Source organism: Nematolebias whitei, chromosome 16 (assembly GCF_014905685.2).
Source record: "Nematolebias whitei isolate Nwh7 chromosome 16, NemWhi1, whole genome shotgun sequence".
Lineage (NCBI taxonomy): Eukaryota > Metazoa > Chordata > Actinopteri > Cyprinodontiformes > Rivulidae > Nematolebias > Nematolebias whitei.
The window spans coordinates 9,987,080-10,003,614 of NC_056513.1; the positions used below are offsets into that span (position 1 = coordinate 9,987,080).

A 16,535-nucleotide genomic window follows, 5' to 3' on the forward strand; every position below is an offset into this window, starting at 1 on the left:
CCCACTACTGCTCCTCCTCCTCCTGGCAACTGAAATCAGCAGTGGTGTCGGTGCATCCCTAAGACATTCAGGAGACATTCACAAGAAGAGAAAGGGAGACAGCTTCAGACACAGTCGTACTCTCAGATATCAAACAACAAATTCCTGTTTGTGTTTCAGTCGTGTCCTGATTTCAACGGACGTTTGGGCTCGAGGTTTGGACGTCCCGCAGGTTTCCCTCATCATCAACTACGACCTGCCCAACAACAGAGAGCTCTACATCCATAGGTACACTCACCAGACGCCCCCCGACTCATTTGAGACACCCGACTTTTACCTGACTCACCTGAGATGCTTCTGCCTCGACAACTGACTTCACAACAACTGACTTCAGACTAACAGGTCTCTCTTGTAAATGAATCCTCATGGTTCAGTGAGACTAGCCTGTATAAATAAAGGTTGAATGCATGCCTGACTCACCTGAGACGTGTGTTTCTTCGGAGTACGACTCAGTGATGATGTGCATTGTGAGGTGTATATAAACTGAAGACATAACGAGATTGTCATGACCCGTTTTATTTTGAAAAGATTATAAAGTAGAAACTTCTTGTGGTTGAGCGCAGCCTTCTTGTTCTACTCATCCATGTTGATTTGTAGAACCGTGGAAGTGAAGGAACAAAATGATCCCTTACTCGTATGGGGGTTGGGGGGAACTGGAAATTAAATGTTTAAGGAAAAACAACATTTACCAGACAACTTGTTTTTAAAATGCTTGTACCTGATAAATGGACTCCACCCACTTAGCGTGCCACTGCTGAACCATCAGAGACTGTGACAGCAGATGTGTTTTGTGATCAGGGTTTGTATCCAAGTTAATCAAAACCTATGATTTGTTTAAGGATCGGTCGGTCGGGTCGGTATGGCAGGAAGGGCGTGGCCATCAACTTTGTAAAGAACGACGACATCAGGATCCTGCGAGACATTGAGCAGTACTACTCCACCCAGATCGATGAGATGCCCATGAACGGTACGAGCTGTCCAGAGCAGTGTTACCATGGTAATGCAATGATTGGTTACTAATACAGTTCTGTCTTGTCTCTGCAGTGGCTGATCTGATCTAACCTGGATGACATCACACCGCAGCCACATCCCCTGACTTCCTGTTCTCGTTTTAAGTGTCGTTTGCCTTTTTTAGTCAATTCAGATGACTGTAAACCATCTGAGCTGTTTTGTAAATAAACTTATTTGGGTTTCACATCTTATTTTTGTTCTTTACAATAATGTCATGTTCAAGTAAGTGAGGAGGCCTGTTTCCATGGAAACTGGGGATGTTGAACTAACCAGTTTAGACTGATGGAAGAGCCTGAATTCAGAGAATGAATACAAATCTGAGGTCCGTCTCCACACGTCCACTCCAAATAGGTAGACCAGGGCTGCCCAGTCCTGCTCCAAGTCTGTGTGCAGACCATGAAGAGCTGACTGAACCATTGCTTCAGGAGTGTTGGAGCAGCAAACATCTGACAGGTAGGATAGTGGCCCTCCAGGACCTGGACTGGATGCTTCTTGAGACAACAGATTTGTCACCTATGGGTTGGGAGGAGAACTGCTGCCGCACTGCGAGTGAACAGTAACAAACCCTGGTTGAGTTCCAGGTAGAAAACTTATTAAAATTTATAACAGTATTTTGCTCCTGAGTTTCTGAAAGATCAAACGGGTCATTGCTGGTTGAAGAGTTTTATTTTCCCTGTTGAATCAAAACTTATTGGAGTTTGATGCTCACAGCAAAATGGAAGTTTGAGCATAAAATCTGACATTGAGACATTACCTGGAGACCAGAACGAGCCGAGGCTGAAACCTGACGAAGGTCCAGCTCCGCTCGCAGCAGGAAGCTCCACGGCTTCAACATAAAATTGTTTTATTTTTGAAAGAGAAACAGTTTGATGAAAAAATAAAATGGCTGAAACCTGAAAAACCTGTTTCTCATTAAACATTAGGATCAGCGAGAGGGCGGAGCCTCCTGTCACACCTGAGCATGCGCAGTACTACAACAAACAACACAGTGCTACACACGACAGGAAGTGATGTCAGGTAATCCCAGAGCTGCTTCAGGTAGCAGACGATCAGGTAAGAAGATGGCTCTGATTGGACCATCAGCTAAGGATGGGTGGAGTCTACAGGTCTCTCCGGATGAACCAGATCTCATTGCGGCGGCGTGGCGCTCCAGGGTTGTCGTACACGGCGACCATGTAACGGTTGTGGTGGAAGTGGTCTCCGAGGTCCAGGAGCTCCCAGAGTTGGTGAATCTGCCAGCTCACTGTCTCCTCCGTGGTTATCCCGGAAAACGTCCTGCAGCCAATCGGAGGGCGGCAAGTTAGAAACTGACTAGTAGAAGAGAGCAGAACTGGACCAAGGCCTCACCTGGCAACCACTCTGATTGGTTCTCTGTAGACCACACTGATGTCAGGGTCTGAGGGGCACGGTGGGTTGCTCTGGAACTCGGCGGGCAGGAAGAACGCCGTCTCCACATCCTTCACAAATGTCCCGCTGTCGTCCACTTGAATGTTACTGACCACAGGTACAGTCATGCCAAGGTATCTACCTGTCAACAGCCAGTCAGAAATTATGCTCTCAGTGATGTCATGTGACACCATTACAAGTGTAAAAGTGGACATGACCTTCAGGTGTTCTGCAGTGGGAGGAGCCTCACCTGAAGAGTTCTTGCAGATGTAGTGCATGAGCTTCATGAAGGCCATGGATATGCTCTGCTCATATAGCGTCTCTCCTCGGGTCACACGGACCCAGTTCCCTGCCGGGTAGAGCCGCTCCTCATACTGAACTTCCCCCATCTGGACAGATCAGAGCAGAACCAGGATTATTGAGTTAACCAGCTGTGGTGTGTCTGACCTGGGAGCTGAACCTGCTGGATCGTCATGGCAGCAGATAATAACCTCACATGGAGGACTCTGCTGAGGACACGTCCCCACTGCGGGCCGACCTTACAGCAGCTTCCTGAACGTTTAGGTTGCGAGTTCTGCTCAAAACATGACTACAACCAGATTCAGTCCCAAAGGCACAACACGGGTCCAGTTTAGTTTTAAAACCTGTTCATTGGTTGGGTCAGGTCTAGTATTTTACCTTCTCGTGGCGGGACATAAGGACAAATGGGAGGGGCTCCAACAGCTGGTTGTTGCGGGTCATTTCCCGGATGGGTTCGGTCATTTCTGGAACAACAAACACCTGAGTCACCTGAGACAAGGCTGAGCGAACACGCCTGGCTCCGCCCTCTCACCTGCAGAAACTGACACCTGGTGTGTGCTGGCGATGGCCTGCCAGCGACTCAGCAAGCGATCTTCATCCTCTTCATCCATCTGCTCGGGGTTGTCACTAGTGTCATCGTCCAGCTGCTCGTCTAATCCTTCCAGGTCTTCCAGAGAGATCAGCGCCATGACTCCCAAGTGATGGCAGTGAGGGGGTGGAGCCTGTGTTTTACCTGTACACACAATAGGATCATCATTCATGTTAGTTTTTATTATTAAAAAAGAAAAGCATATAAATCTCCAGAGCTTTCATGTCCAAAACCTCCTAAAACATGGCGGCCGCACAAAACCCTGATGGCATCCCAGGACGTGTGCCGAGTGTTCACTGACCAACTCACCAAGGTGTTTACCAATATCTTTAACCTGTCTTTGAGCCAGTCTATTGTGTCCACCATCTTCAATACCTCTACTGTTGTCCCTATCCTAAAGACTTCTGCAGCATCCTGCCTTAATGACTTTTGGCCTATAGCACTCACATCTGTCATCATGAAGTGCATTGAGCGAATTATCAAGACACATCTGTGTTTCCCTGACACCTTGAACCTCCTACAATTCACATATAGAGCAAACAGGTCTACAGATGATGCTATTGCTTTAGCAGTTCACACCTCCCCTCAGTCAGAAGGAATACACCTATGTGAGAATGCTCTTCATTGACTACAGCTCAGCAATCAACACCATAATCCCCTCCAAACTGGTCTCCAAACTCACCACACTGGTTCTGGAGAAGTCCATCTGCTGCTGGATACTGGACTTCCTCACCAACAGACCACAGGCAGTGAGAACTGGCAGTCACTTCTTCTCCACACTAGTCCTCAGCACCGGTACACCTCAAGGCTGTGTTCTCAGTCCACTCCTGTAGGCTCTATTTACACACAACTGTACCGCCAAGCACAGCTCTAATGTCATCCTCAAGTATGCTGACACCACCATCTTGGGCCTCATCATCAATGACGACGAGAGTGCCTACAGAGATGACGTGAAATCACTGACCAGCTGGAGCGGGATAATAACCCGTCTCTGAATGTCAGCCAAACAAAGGAGATGATGGTGGTCTTCAGGAGACAGCGTGGAGGCCAGCACTCCACCATCAACATAAACAACACTGAGGTGGAGCAGGTTAGTAGCTTCAAGTTCCCCGGAGTTCACATTAATGAGGATTTGTTCTGGGCATTACATACAAACACTGTGGTCAAGAAAGCCTGACAAAGACTCTACTTCCTAAGAAGATTAAAGAAGTTTGATACGAACACCAGCATCCTCATAAACTTTTATAGGTGCACTATTGAGAGCCTGATGACAGGCTGCATCACAGGGTGGTATGGGAACTGCACCAGTCAGAAAGCAGTACAGAGGGTGGTGCAAACAGCAGGGGACATCACTGGTAGCAGTCTCCACATCATCCAGGACATCTACCACAGCCAATGTCTGTGTAAAGCATGCAGCATCATTAAGGACCACACCCACCCAGTACAAGGACTTTTCCATCTACCACCCTCAGGCAGATGGTACAGGAGCCTGGCATCGCGCACGAAAAGACTCAAAGACAGTTATTATGCACAAGCTGTCAGATTACTGAACTCTTGACAATAACACTGCACTACTGACAACAATATTGCACTAAACTACATCTGTGACATCTAATATGTTTATTGCTGCTGCACTATGTGGCTGTATCATGTACACTACATTGCCTAAAGTATTCACTCACCTGCATTGACTCACATATGAGCTTAAGTGACATCCCATTCCTAATCCATAGGGTTCAATATGACGTTGGTCCACCCTTTGCTGCTAGAACAGCTTCAACTTTTCTGGGAAGGCTGTCTATAAGATTTAGGAGGGATTTTTGAACATTCTTCCAGAAGCGCATTTGTGAGGTCATATGCTGATGTTAGACGAGAAGGTCTGGCTCTCAGTCTCCACTCTAATTCATCCCAAAGGTGTTTTATCAGGTTGAGGTGCAGGCCAGTCAAGTTCATCCACACCAGACTCTGCCATCCATGTCTTTATGGACCTTGCTTTGTGCGCTGGTGCACAGTCATGTTGGAAGAGGAAGGGGCCAGCTCCAAACTGTTCCCACAAAGTTGGGAGCATGGAATTGTCCAAAATGTCTTGGTATGGTGAAGCAGTCAGTATTCCTTTCACTGGAACTAAGGGGCCAAGCCTAGCTCCTGAAAAACAACCCCACACCTTAATCCCTCCACCAAACTTTATACTTGGCACAATGCAGTCAGACAAGTACCGTTCTCCTGGCAACCGCCAAACCCAGACTCATCCATCAGATTGCCAGATGGAGAAGCACGATTCGTCACTCCTGAGAATGCGCCTCCACTGCTCTAGAGTCCAGTGGTGGTGTGCTTTACACCACAGCATCCAACGCTTTTCATTGCACTTGGTGATGTATGGCTTGGATGCAACTGCTTGACCATGGAAACCCATTCTCTCTCTCTCTCTCTCCCCAGGCTCTCTGCACACTGCTCTTGAGCTAATCTGAGGCCACGTGAAGTTTGGAGGTCTGTAGTGATTGACTGCAGAAAGTTGGCGACCTCTTCGCACTATGCGCTTCAGCATCCGCTGACCCCGCTCCGTCAGTTTACGTGGCCCACCACTTCGTGGCTGAGTTGCTGTCATTCCCACACACTTCCATTTTCTTATAACACAGCTGACAGTTGACTGTGGAAAATTTAGGAGCAAGAAAATTTCACGACTGGATTTGTTGCATAGGTGGCATCCTAGTTCCATGCAGGAATTCGCTGAGCTCTGAGAGTGATCCATTCTTTCACAAATGTTTGTAAAAACAGTTGGCATGCCTAGGTGCTTAATTTTATACACCTGTGGCCATGGAAGTGATTGGAACACCTGATTCTGACAATTTGAATGGATGAGCAAATACTTTTGGCAATATAGTGTATGTCATTACCATACCATCATAATTCAGTCATCTCTAATGTTATTACCCGTCACACAGCCAGTGTAGTATATGTTCTGTGTAGTGGTGTCCTGCCAGATAACAGCATTTTACAAGTACTTGTACTCGTCAAAAATGCCCCGATACCTGGGACAGATGCCACTTATATAATGGGTGGTGCCCTTTCTGTGTCCGCTGCGCAAGTGACCGAAGATTTAAAAAATGTCTGTAGTTTGGAGATATTTTAAGATAAACACGGAAGATATTAAAAAATGTAGATTGACTGCTGTGCTCAGCTAAACTGTCAAGAGGGGCGAACACCAGCAGTTTCAACACAACTTGATTAAACACCTGAAGACGAAATAGGAGGCAGACTTCAGAGTTTGCTGCTGGTAGCAGCACATCACAACCAACGCTGCAGCAAATACCCCAGAAACATGAAAAAATGGCTCCACGTGCGGTAATGAGAACTGAAGCTCTTACCCAATTTATCGCTTTTGACGACCAGCTGTTTTCAGTGGCGGATGATTCTGGATTTCAACATCTTCTCAACATATCGGAGCCTCGTTACATTCCCAGCCGCCACCATATTGTTGACAAAACTTTGCCGAATCAATAGCCTGTTGCAGGACATTTCTGCATTCAGTTCGACTACGGATGTTTGGACAAGCAGTCCATTGTCTATTATTAGTTTAAATGTGCAGTGGATTGCTGAAGATTTGACTCTCCAGAGAGCCGTGTTACAGGCACAGCAGCTTCAGGGTTCACACACTAGCAGTGTCACAGCAGGTGCATTTGATGGTATGCTTCAGACATGGCATATTCCCAAAAGTTCTGTTCATGTTGTGCTCAGAGACAATGCTAAAAACATGATAAATGTGCTGAGTGACGCTGGCCTCCCCCGCCTCCCATGTGTCGCTTGCTGTTAACGAGGGGCTTTTAGCTCAGAGGAATGTAGCTGAAGTGGTTTCTGTCGGTCGTTAAATAGTTGGACATTTTAAACACCACCTTAGCAAAGTACCTTAGTAAAGAGAGCCATCTTGTTTTAAATAAAACAAACAATTTTTAAATTATTGTGTAATGTTTTCGTTCTAACTCAGTAAGTACTTTGTATCGGTACTCGGTATCGGCGAGTACACAAACTCTAGTACTCGTACTCTGTTTGACAAAAACTGGTATTGTGCCACCCCTAGTTATGTGCATTATATATCATGTGAATTTAAGCTAATATTACTAGCTGTGAAATACTATTCTATATATTCATTCTACTTGCACCATTATATTCTACCATATTGTCATTTACTATATTTCTCTTGGACCTTGTAAATATATTTCTTTTTCACCTTTTGGTACTTTATTTTGTACTTTTATTGCATGCTTTAGTATTTCTTGTTTTTTTCCTTAACGAGTCAAATCGGTTCTTCTCATCCTGAACATTTCATTGCATTGTTGACCTTGTGTTAACCTGCATATGACAAATAAACAATAAATAAACTCTTTCCACACCATCAACTGGACCGGCCCAGTTCTGATGTGGTTGTGTTTCAGAATTCTACTGTGCCTCACTGCAGATTCTATGTGGACAGAACCAGAACTGTAGAACATGTCAAACTGTTACCATGGTAACAGAGCTGTGCTTGTTTCCTCTTACCTCGCTGTACTTGAGGCCTCAGGTGAGTTACCTGCTGCCTGAGTTTTCTCTTGTCCAGTTACTTTGAGCTGAAAGTCAGAGTTTTCAGTCACAAGAGTGTGACTAGATAACACAAGCAGCATGGTGGAGCAGTGGTTGGAGCTGCTCCCTCACAGCAACAGTCACTGGTCTCACCGTGAGGTTCCTCCACAGACCAAAACCTGTGTCAGGTTCATTGGGAATTAAACCATCCCAACGTGAAAGTGGTTGTCTCATTTGTCTTCAGGTGTCCCTGCGGTGGACTGGGGACCTGTCCAGGTCCAGGATCTATTCAAATTTCATGTTGTCTGACCCATTCTTGGATCAGAAAGTGGCCAGATCAAAGGTTCTCCAGACTACCTGAAGGTCTTACTCTCTTTCTTTCAGTCCAGTTCTGGTTCTGGACGGTTTTCAAACATCAATAACTGTTAATTTGAAAAGGTTTGCAAAACAGTAAGTAAGAAGGTCTGGGTCAGTTCTGCAGAAATACCTGGCTGCAGATCGTCTCTGGTTCTGGTTCATCACTAACGTGGACCGACGGCTACCGGAAGTCATTTACTTTGAAAATATGTCTACATGCTGCAGGCTCTTGTTTTGTTAAAATATTGAATTAAGACATAACACCGGTTCTGACCTGTTTTCAGATGAGCCGAGCAAAGTCGCATGACCAAACAATAATAATAATAAAAAAACAACACTTTCCAGACCCGAACAGTTCGGTTCGAACAGAAGCGAGCGGAACCGGAGCAGATCCAGACAGAAGTGGGTCATGGATGAAGCGGGTCGAGATGCGGTAAAAACATGGTTCCGACCTGCTCAAGGAACCTGTTGGTTCGCAAGACCAAAACATCCGATGCAGAACCATCATGAACCGGAACCTGAGCGGATTTAGTTAACAACATATTTAGCTCGGATATGACAAATGCTTAATGCTTTGGTTCGGTTAGTTTGGGTTCGGTGCCGGGACTGCTGCTGGGTTCTGCACGGAACTTACCGGAGTCTTGCCGGATTCGAGCCGAACCTGTCCGCCAGGTGAGTCCAAAGCGTCGAGCTGCTCAACGAATCCGCCTCTTCGTCGCGTTTCCGGTCGGAAGTACTTTCCAAGCGTTTCAAAATAAAACGCACATTTCACAGAAAGAAAAGGTCACGTGGCAAGGCGACCAAAATGTAGAATCCAGGAGATTCGGATCCACCAAAGTCCCTGGTTCCGAGTCTGGATCTGGGAACGTCCAGAAGAACCTGGTTTGTGGACCTCTTAGCTCTGTGTATGGTGGTTCACAAGTTCTGACAGTTGAGATGGTTTCATTCAAACTTTCAAAAACAACCAAAGAACTTTAAATAGAACCTGAAGACAGGTGTGACAGAACATATCCACAGGTCCACATTCAGACCACCAGGTCAACATCCAGGACCCCAGGCCCACATCCCCTAGGTCCACATCTAGATCCCCCAGGTCCACATCCAAACCCCCCTGATGGAATTACAGTTCTGAGATCGATGGTGTTGATGTAATTTGGTGTGGTAGTAGCTTGAGAGCAGTGCCCAATAAGTACCGAATTCCAATAAAAATCCAAGATGGCCACCAAAGCTACATTTTAATAGCTTTAACTCAGCAGTAATTAAGTTGTTGCTTTAACGAGTGCAAAGCTAACTGGAAAGTTCCTGGAGAATCTTTGACATGGAGTACTGCCACCCTGCTGTCATTTTAAATTTTTGATTTGGCAGTACTATGTACTGGGGTTAGGCAGCACGGTGGCGCAACTGGTAGAGCTGCTGCCTCTCAGCGAGCTGGTCCCTGGATCAAATCCCGGTCCGGGGGCCTTTCTGGGTGGAGTTTGCATGTTCTCTCCGTGCATGTGTGGGTTTTCTCCGGGTACTCCGGTTTCCTCCCACAGACCAAAAACATGCATGTTAGGCTGATTGGTAACTCTAAATTGTCCCTAGGTGTGAGTGAGAGAGTGAATGGTTGTTTGTCTCGTTTGTCTCTATGTGGCCCTGTGATGGACTTGCGACCCGTCCAGGGTGTACCCCGCCCCTCACACAGTGATTGCTGGACATGGGCACCGGCGACCCCCGTGACCCAAAATGGAATAAACGGGTAAAGAAAATGGATGGATGGATGGATGGATGTACTGGGGTTCGCTCTCAGCTTCCGCCATGCCAAATTTCAGCTTAACATGGCATCAAATCAATGAGTTAGTGTCAGTTTTTTCTTTTAAGCTTTAGTGGCCATCTTGTATTTTGATTCATGATGGGGAAGGTTCTCAGCTCTATATGTGTAAAAATAGCATTCACCCTTTAATAATCAGAACTCAGCCACTGAAGTAGAACCTATCACCGGTAATTACAGGGAAATCTATACAACAGCAAATTAATATACATCCAAAGGAGGAGACCAAATTTCTCTTTGTTTTATTATTATTATTATTTTTACAAAAATAATAAACTAAAAAAAATCAACACAAATGATAAAGGATAATATTTTGGAGAATAACTTGTTTAAAAAGTAGTAAATTATACACAGTGAAACCAAACAAAAGTCAGCAAAGCAAATGGCTAGTCGGCACCCTAGCATCCCAAGCAGGTGTAAGAATGAAGGTATCCAGTGGTAGGTGCCACCAGTTAGCACCGTGAAATGAAGATGGTGGAATATTCCCAGTGAATAGTTGGAACCAGGATGAAGGAAGTCCTGATGTCATCAGAAAGGATGCCAAGGACTGGATAAGCAGGAGGCATGGAAGGTCCAGATGTCATAGTGGTACACACCCCGATGACAGTGCAACCTTAGACCGGTTATTACTAATGCATCACATAAAGTTCTTTTTATGTATAGTAAAAACAAGAAAAATGAAGAGGACACAGACTATTTTAAAACGTTAAAAATGGTTCTTAAAACATTATTCATTTAACAAAAGAGAATAAAAGTATACTTAATCAAAAAAGTGACAAAGTTTCAACTAGATGAATTTTCGTAACTGTGATAATAAAAATTCAAAAATACTTGAGAGAAAAGGTTTTGTAATGCATTCAAAAAGAGTTATTCTCCATTGATGGAATTGCTGTTATCTTTACACGCTTTTTGGGGATAATTTATTTATTTTTCGAAGAGGAACTCATGAAAGGTCAACCGTGTTTGAGCATTCCTTTCAAAAAGTGGCTTCAGAACTAAACTTAGCAACCAGTTAACCAACAACAATCAAAATAGATCCTAAAAACAACTTGGGAGTTCAGTCTAGCTCGACAATCTCTTCAGGAATTGGAGCACAAGATTAAAAATCATGGGGAGATTGGTGATGTTAATGTTAGCATTGTTAAAGGGTTGTAAGCTCAATCATCCAGGATAACAACAAAAAAGGTTAAATCGTGTCATCTGGACCAGTTTCTTCAAGTGAGAAACGTTTCGTTCCCCATCCAGAGGATTCCTCAGTCTATGGCATGCCAACCAGATCTGTCTCATAGGTAGACTTCATTGCTGTGTTTCAAGCCAACCTCTTGTTGGAATCTCAAAAGTAGGCTGCATGCAAAACACACCCATCATCATATTCTGATGCATGCTCAATAATCCAGGTAGAAAAATCCCAAAAAGTTAAATCTGGTCCTCTGGACATTCAAAAAATAAAACAAAGCAAAACAACAACAAAAAATGTAGAAATGTTTCGTCTTTCATCCGAAAGACTTCCTCAGTCTGAGGTGCTGTATTCAGCTCAGTCTTATAAATAGCACCTTCTTAGAGTGGATCAACCAGTTTTGCTGCTGACAATCAAAACCAGCTGCTCACATGATCAAGAAGGAAGTTGTCCAGATTTAACTTTTTTGAATCGATCATCATGTACAGAAATCAATGTTTTAGGCCAAATGGCCAACTTGCTACTCACAGAAACAGCCTGAGGACAACTAAGGTCAAAGTGGTTCAGAAAAAGGGTTGTAAGCTCAATCATCCAGGTAGACAACAACAAAAAAGGTTAAATCGTGTCATCTGGACCAGTTTCTTTAGAAACGTTTCATCCCCCATCCAGAGGACTTTGTCAGTCTATGGCCTGCCAACTATAGATAACTTTCACTGCTGTGTTTCAAGCCAACCTTCTGTTGGAATCACAAAAATAGGCTTGGAGACTTTGGAGACTTCTCTGAGAACATTATCAAGAAGTTCTACATTAATGGTTTTCACGCCTTCATACTGGAGTTTCTTGATCATGGTTGAATCCAGTTTGAGGAAGTGCATGTGGAAAAATGTAGTAATGTCAATGTTGCAATGATGCTGTCTCTTATCTAAATGATAGTCACCTCACTGATGTGGACCATGCGGTGGAAGTGGTCTCCAGCTACAAGTACTTGGGTGTGCACCAATGACAGCCTCAGCTGGGGCAACAACACCACCAGCCTGATCAAGAAAGCTCATTAGAGACTCTACTTCCTTAGGCGGCTGAGGCGACCTGGTCTGTGAAGCTCAGTCCTCACCTCCTTCTACAGGTGTGCAGTGGAGAGCATCCTGTGCTCCAGCATCAACGTGTGGCATGGAGGCTGCACAGCTGCAGAAAGAAAAGCTTTGCAAAGAGTGGTGAAGGCTGCACAGAAGATGTTGGAGTCAGTCTTTCCACCATTACAGACATTTACACCTCCAGATGCAGGAAGAGGGCCACCTGCATCATCAAGGACCCCACTCACCCAGCACACACTTTTCCCCCCGCTCCCCTTAGGAAGGAAGTTGAGGAGCATTAAGTGTAGAACCACTAGACTGAGGAACAGCTTCTACCCTGAGGCTGTTAGACTCATGAATCTCTAACCAGAATAATCACTGTGAAAAATCACATCATGTTGCTGCTGATCTGTTTCATGTTGCTGCTGATCTGTTTCATGTTGCTGCTGATCTGTTTCATGTTGCTGTGTTCATTCGTGCTCATCTGCTCACACAGACTCATTCGTGCTGATGTTCGGCGTATTGTTTTTATACTATTAGTGGTTAGTGTAGTTTTAGTTAATGTTTTTCTTAGTTCATATCTTAGATCTTATTACTGTTTTTCTTTTACATTTTATTGTTGGATGTAACTGGGACTCTGTGTACAAAATTTTGTTCCACCACATGTGGTGTGAATGACAAATAAACTCTGACTTCTAGGAATTTTCCCTAAGAATTTTAGTGTATCCTTCTGTAAATGTATTGTAGTTGCTTTTGAATTTCAGGGAATTTTGTTGTAGTTCCTCCACATGGCGTTTAATAATTGCAACGTTCAGTGAATTAACAGACACAATGCCTAGATTGATTAATGCGCCGATGATCGTAGCCGCTGTGAGCACTAGGAAACATTTTGCTCTTCTTTCAGTGTCAATAAGTTCAGTTTGACGTACTGTGAATTTCTATAATTGCTCTAGCATGTGCGAGATGTCTAGTTCTGCATGTTGGATGATTGCTTTGATCCATCTGTGGCCTTCAGCTGACGTGAGGTTACTGCTAGTGGTTAGTCGCTGTTGGCAGACTGTCTCAGGGTAAAATTGTGCAACTACTTTTTGAGTTGTTTTAGCAACTACTGGTTATTATTAGACCTGGTTGATCTTTATGAACAATTCCTGAGTCTGGACCAAGTTCCCAAATCTTGGGAAAGGTTACTGTGGTTATGAAACCAAAAAGAGCCATAATGACCGTTAGAAACAGCATTTTATTAAATGAGGGTAGATAAGGAGCATGCCATTTCAGATGTCTCATCTTCTCTTTGTGACTGGTGTTTGCAGTTTGAGATTACAGTTTTTATGAATTGTTTACACACAAATCCTGGTACTTGTCTGTACTTTATATGTTCTGTCTGGAACAGGACCCTCTTGTAAATGAGTCCTCGTGGCTCAATGAGGCTAGCCTGTATAAATAAAGATTGAATGAATGAACCTGAGACACAATGACCACAACATGTAACTCATGCACTGACTCCCTGAACCAATTCTGCTCAACTACAAGCACAATTCTTGCTTTACACTCAAACTGCAGTTCTTAAACACTTTTTTTTTCTCAAAACACTACACACAGTTTTGCTGCATTTGGCACAATTTTCATGCATAAAATCTGTTGTTTTCACAAGAAATATGTTGTTATTCAAAATTCTAAAATTAATTTCACCACTGTGCTTACTGACTCATCACATGGGCAAACACTGTTCACACAGTTTTGCAGTTAGCATTCATAGCTTTAGCACAAAGGGGCAACAGGTGAGTTCTTCTGTTTGGGAGCAATGGATACCAACAACAGAGGCAGACCCAGAGAAGTGAGAGTAAGAGGAGGAGAATGGGGAGGACGAGGACGAGGAAGGCCCAGAACTGTAATCTCTGATGAGAATCGAGTCACTTTGGTTGACCATGTGGTCAACCATGGTCTAACAATGAGGGAGGCTGAGCAAAGAGTGCAGCCAAATTTGAGCAGATACATTGTAACATCCATCATGTGGACTTTCCAAACTGAGAACAGGTAAGAAATCTACTCTTACTAAAAACTGCAGTACTGCACATCAATACAGTACTCAGTGAATACAGTAGTACAGTATTTCCTGTGGAATGGTAAATGGTAAATGGACTGTACTTACATAGCGCCTTTCTATCTTATTTCAAGATACTCAAAGTGCTTTACAACAATCTGTGTCCTCATTTACCCATTCATACAGCACTCTACTAGATCTCTACAAAGTTAATTGAACAAATCATTCTAAAGAGACTAATCAGAGCTTTAGCTCATATTCATACACCAATGGGACACAAATCGGAGGCGATGAGGGGTTCAGTGGCCTATGGACACTTCGGCATGTGACTGCTGGTGGATTTGAACCCCCAAATCTTTCATTGGAGGATGACTGCTCTAACCACGACCCCCATGACCCAAAACGGATTAAGCGGGTAAAAGATAATGGATGGATGCTCTAACCACTCAGCCACAGCCGCCCCAACTATGGACTATTCTGTAGGACTGCAAAAAATGAAGTATGTTTCAAGTATTTGGGGGAATGTATACCTACTTTGTATTCCTATACAGTATTTACAGTATTTTACCATTTGTATTGCAGAACTGAAAGATTACCAAGGTGGACGGGAATGTCTTCTGTCTTCTGAACAGGAAACTGAAATTGTGAACATGGTCCACACTTGCAAGAAATAATCCGAGGATGAAACAAATCTACAGGGTGCCATTTGAACACAATTCAGAAAAAGTCAAAGAACTGCGATATAACTATGTGCAAGTAAGTTCTATACAGTCCCACAATTGATGGATACTTTCAACATTGTATAAATAATTCATAATTCAGTACTGTAATCATAATGATTGTACTTCACAATAGTGACTGCTCCGTGTCTATTTCTGATATTGTCGTGTGTTTCAGGGTCCTTGAGCTAGAGGTGGCTTCAGTGGAGCACCAGTTCATCTTCATTGATGACGTTGGATCCAACCTCACAAAAAGACGAAGGAAGGGAAGGAATATCATTGGCCAGCACGCCATTGTTGAAGTCCCAGGCCAGCGTGGAGGGAACATCACCATGCTACCCTTAGCCCCTACAACACTGCCCATCTGATCGCATTCCTGGACACCCTACACAACACACTCATTCCACCAGATCAGAGAGATGGCAGTTATGGAAGATGTGGACATACAGCAGTTGATGCTTTTCATGGCTGGATTTGTCATTCTAAGTGACATTTCCCCCGCTGCTTGGCCAGGGAAAACATTGCTTGTGATGTGGATGAGGTGCTGCGATTGAAACAAAAGCCAGAACACAGCACAGTTATTTATTTTTTATTTATTTATTGTAACACAGTAAATTCTTCTGTTTTACTGCATATGTAGACCACTGTATGTGCAACTTTGTGTTGGTTGGGATGTACACTGGGTACATTGTTTTTGTGGGAAAAATAAACTATATATGCTACCGTTTATTTGTGTGTTCTGAGTATATAAAAACAATATTCAAAAATGTTTCACAACACTCTGATGTACTGTCTGTAGTAAGTGTAACGCTGAACAAAAAAGGGCCCAAGTCATTCTGATGATTGGAGTAGAAGTGTGACAGTGTTCAAGTGGTTCTTATAAATGTGATGATGATGATGGTTTGTGTGTGTCATCTGAGAACAAAACACCATTTTGAGAAGAGATAAGATTGTTTTGAATGTAAATTTTCATTTTGATGGAGAACTGAGTGGTTTTGCCCATTGTGTGAGCATTATTTTGACGCGTGTAGAGTTTTGAGGATGAGGCATGCTTTCAGAAAATGTGTGTAAGAAATTGAGAAAAACTGTTATTTTGAACATGCTTTGATGTGATCAGTGACAATCTTTCTACATTCCAGGACAATAGGTGACTTGTTTTAAAGTGTTGAATGTTGCTTCAACACCTTTGTGTCTAGCAGAGAGAAAGTCATAGGCATTATGCATCCCCCCCCCACACCCCACCCCCGTGTTTGAGTGGACCCATGAACACAGGTGAAGTGATTGCGTTGTAAACACACATCAGCATGCACTTCATTTTAAGTGAGGAACGAACTTTGTAGAGATCCTGCAACTCTGGAATGTCATCAAAGTGTGACGTAGATCGTTTTTGACAGGCTCAGAGGGATAAAGAATGATTTTGTTGATCACAGGATCAAGTGATTGAAGATTGATAAGATCTTCATCATGGAACACAGGATAAAT

At 43.8% G+C, this 16,535-nt stretch overlaps 2 protein-coding genes across 2 annotated transcripts in view; one reads left to right on the plus strand and one right to left on the minus strand.

Moving 5' to 3' along the window:
• Positions 1 to 1,185, plus strand: part of eif4a3 (eukaryotic translation initiation factor 4A3) — an 8,722-nt gene extending 7,537 nt beyond the window's left edge. Inside the window, exons 10-12 of the mRNA XM_037690149.1 lie at positions 160 to 267; positions 879 to 1,006; positions 1,084 to 1,185. Coding sequence (XP_037546077.1) covers positions 160 to 267; positions 879 to 1,006; positions 1,084 to 1,100 — 253 coding nt within the window. The 3' untranslated portion in view covers positions 1,101 to 1,185. The remainder of the gene's footprint in view (positions 1 to 159; positions 268 to 878; positions 1,007 to 1,083) is intronic.
• A 512-nt stretch (positions 1,186 to 1,697) lies between these two features.
• soul4 (heme-binding protein soul4) lies at positions 1,698 to 8,965 on the minus strand. The gene is made up of 6 exons (XM_037690151.1): positions 8,871 to 8,965; positions 3,269 to 3,469; positions 3,115 to 3,200; positions 2,687 to 2,825; positions 2,398 to 2,578; positions 1,698 to 2,325 (listed from the first exon to the last, which is right to left on the minus strand). Exons 2-6 carry the CDS (start codon positions 3,423 to 3,425, stop codon positions 2,151 to 2,153), a joined length of 738 nt encoding a protein of 245 aa, XP_037546079.1. The 5' UTR covers positions 3,426 to 3,469; positions 8,871 to 8,965; the 3' UTR covers positions 1,698 to 2,150.
• Positions 8,966 to 16,535: the final 7,570 nt, after the last annotated feature.

Bases quoted from the DNA above. Each gene is read 5' to 3' on its own strand.
- soul4 (XM_037690151.1), bottom strand. From the start codon at position 3,425: ATGGCGCTGATCTCTCTGGAAGACCTGGAAGGATTAGACGAGCAGCTG. The intron at 2,826-3,114 runs GTAAAATACTAG...TGATCTGTCCAG, and splicing joins TTATGTCCCGCCACGAGAAG to ATGGGGGAAGTTCAGTATGA. The intron at 2,326-2,397 runs GTGAGGCCTTGG...GATTGGCTGCAG, and splicing joins CCAATCAGAGTGGTTGCCAG to GACGTTTTCCGGGATAACCA.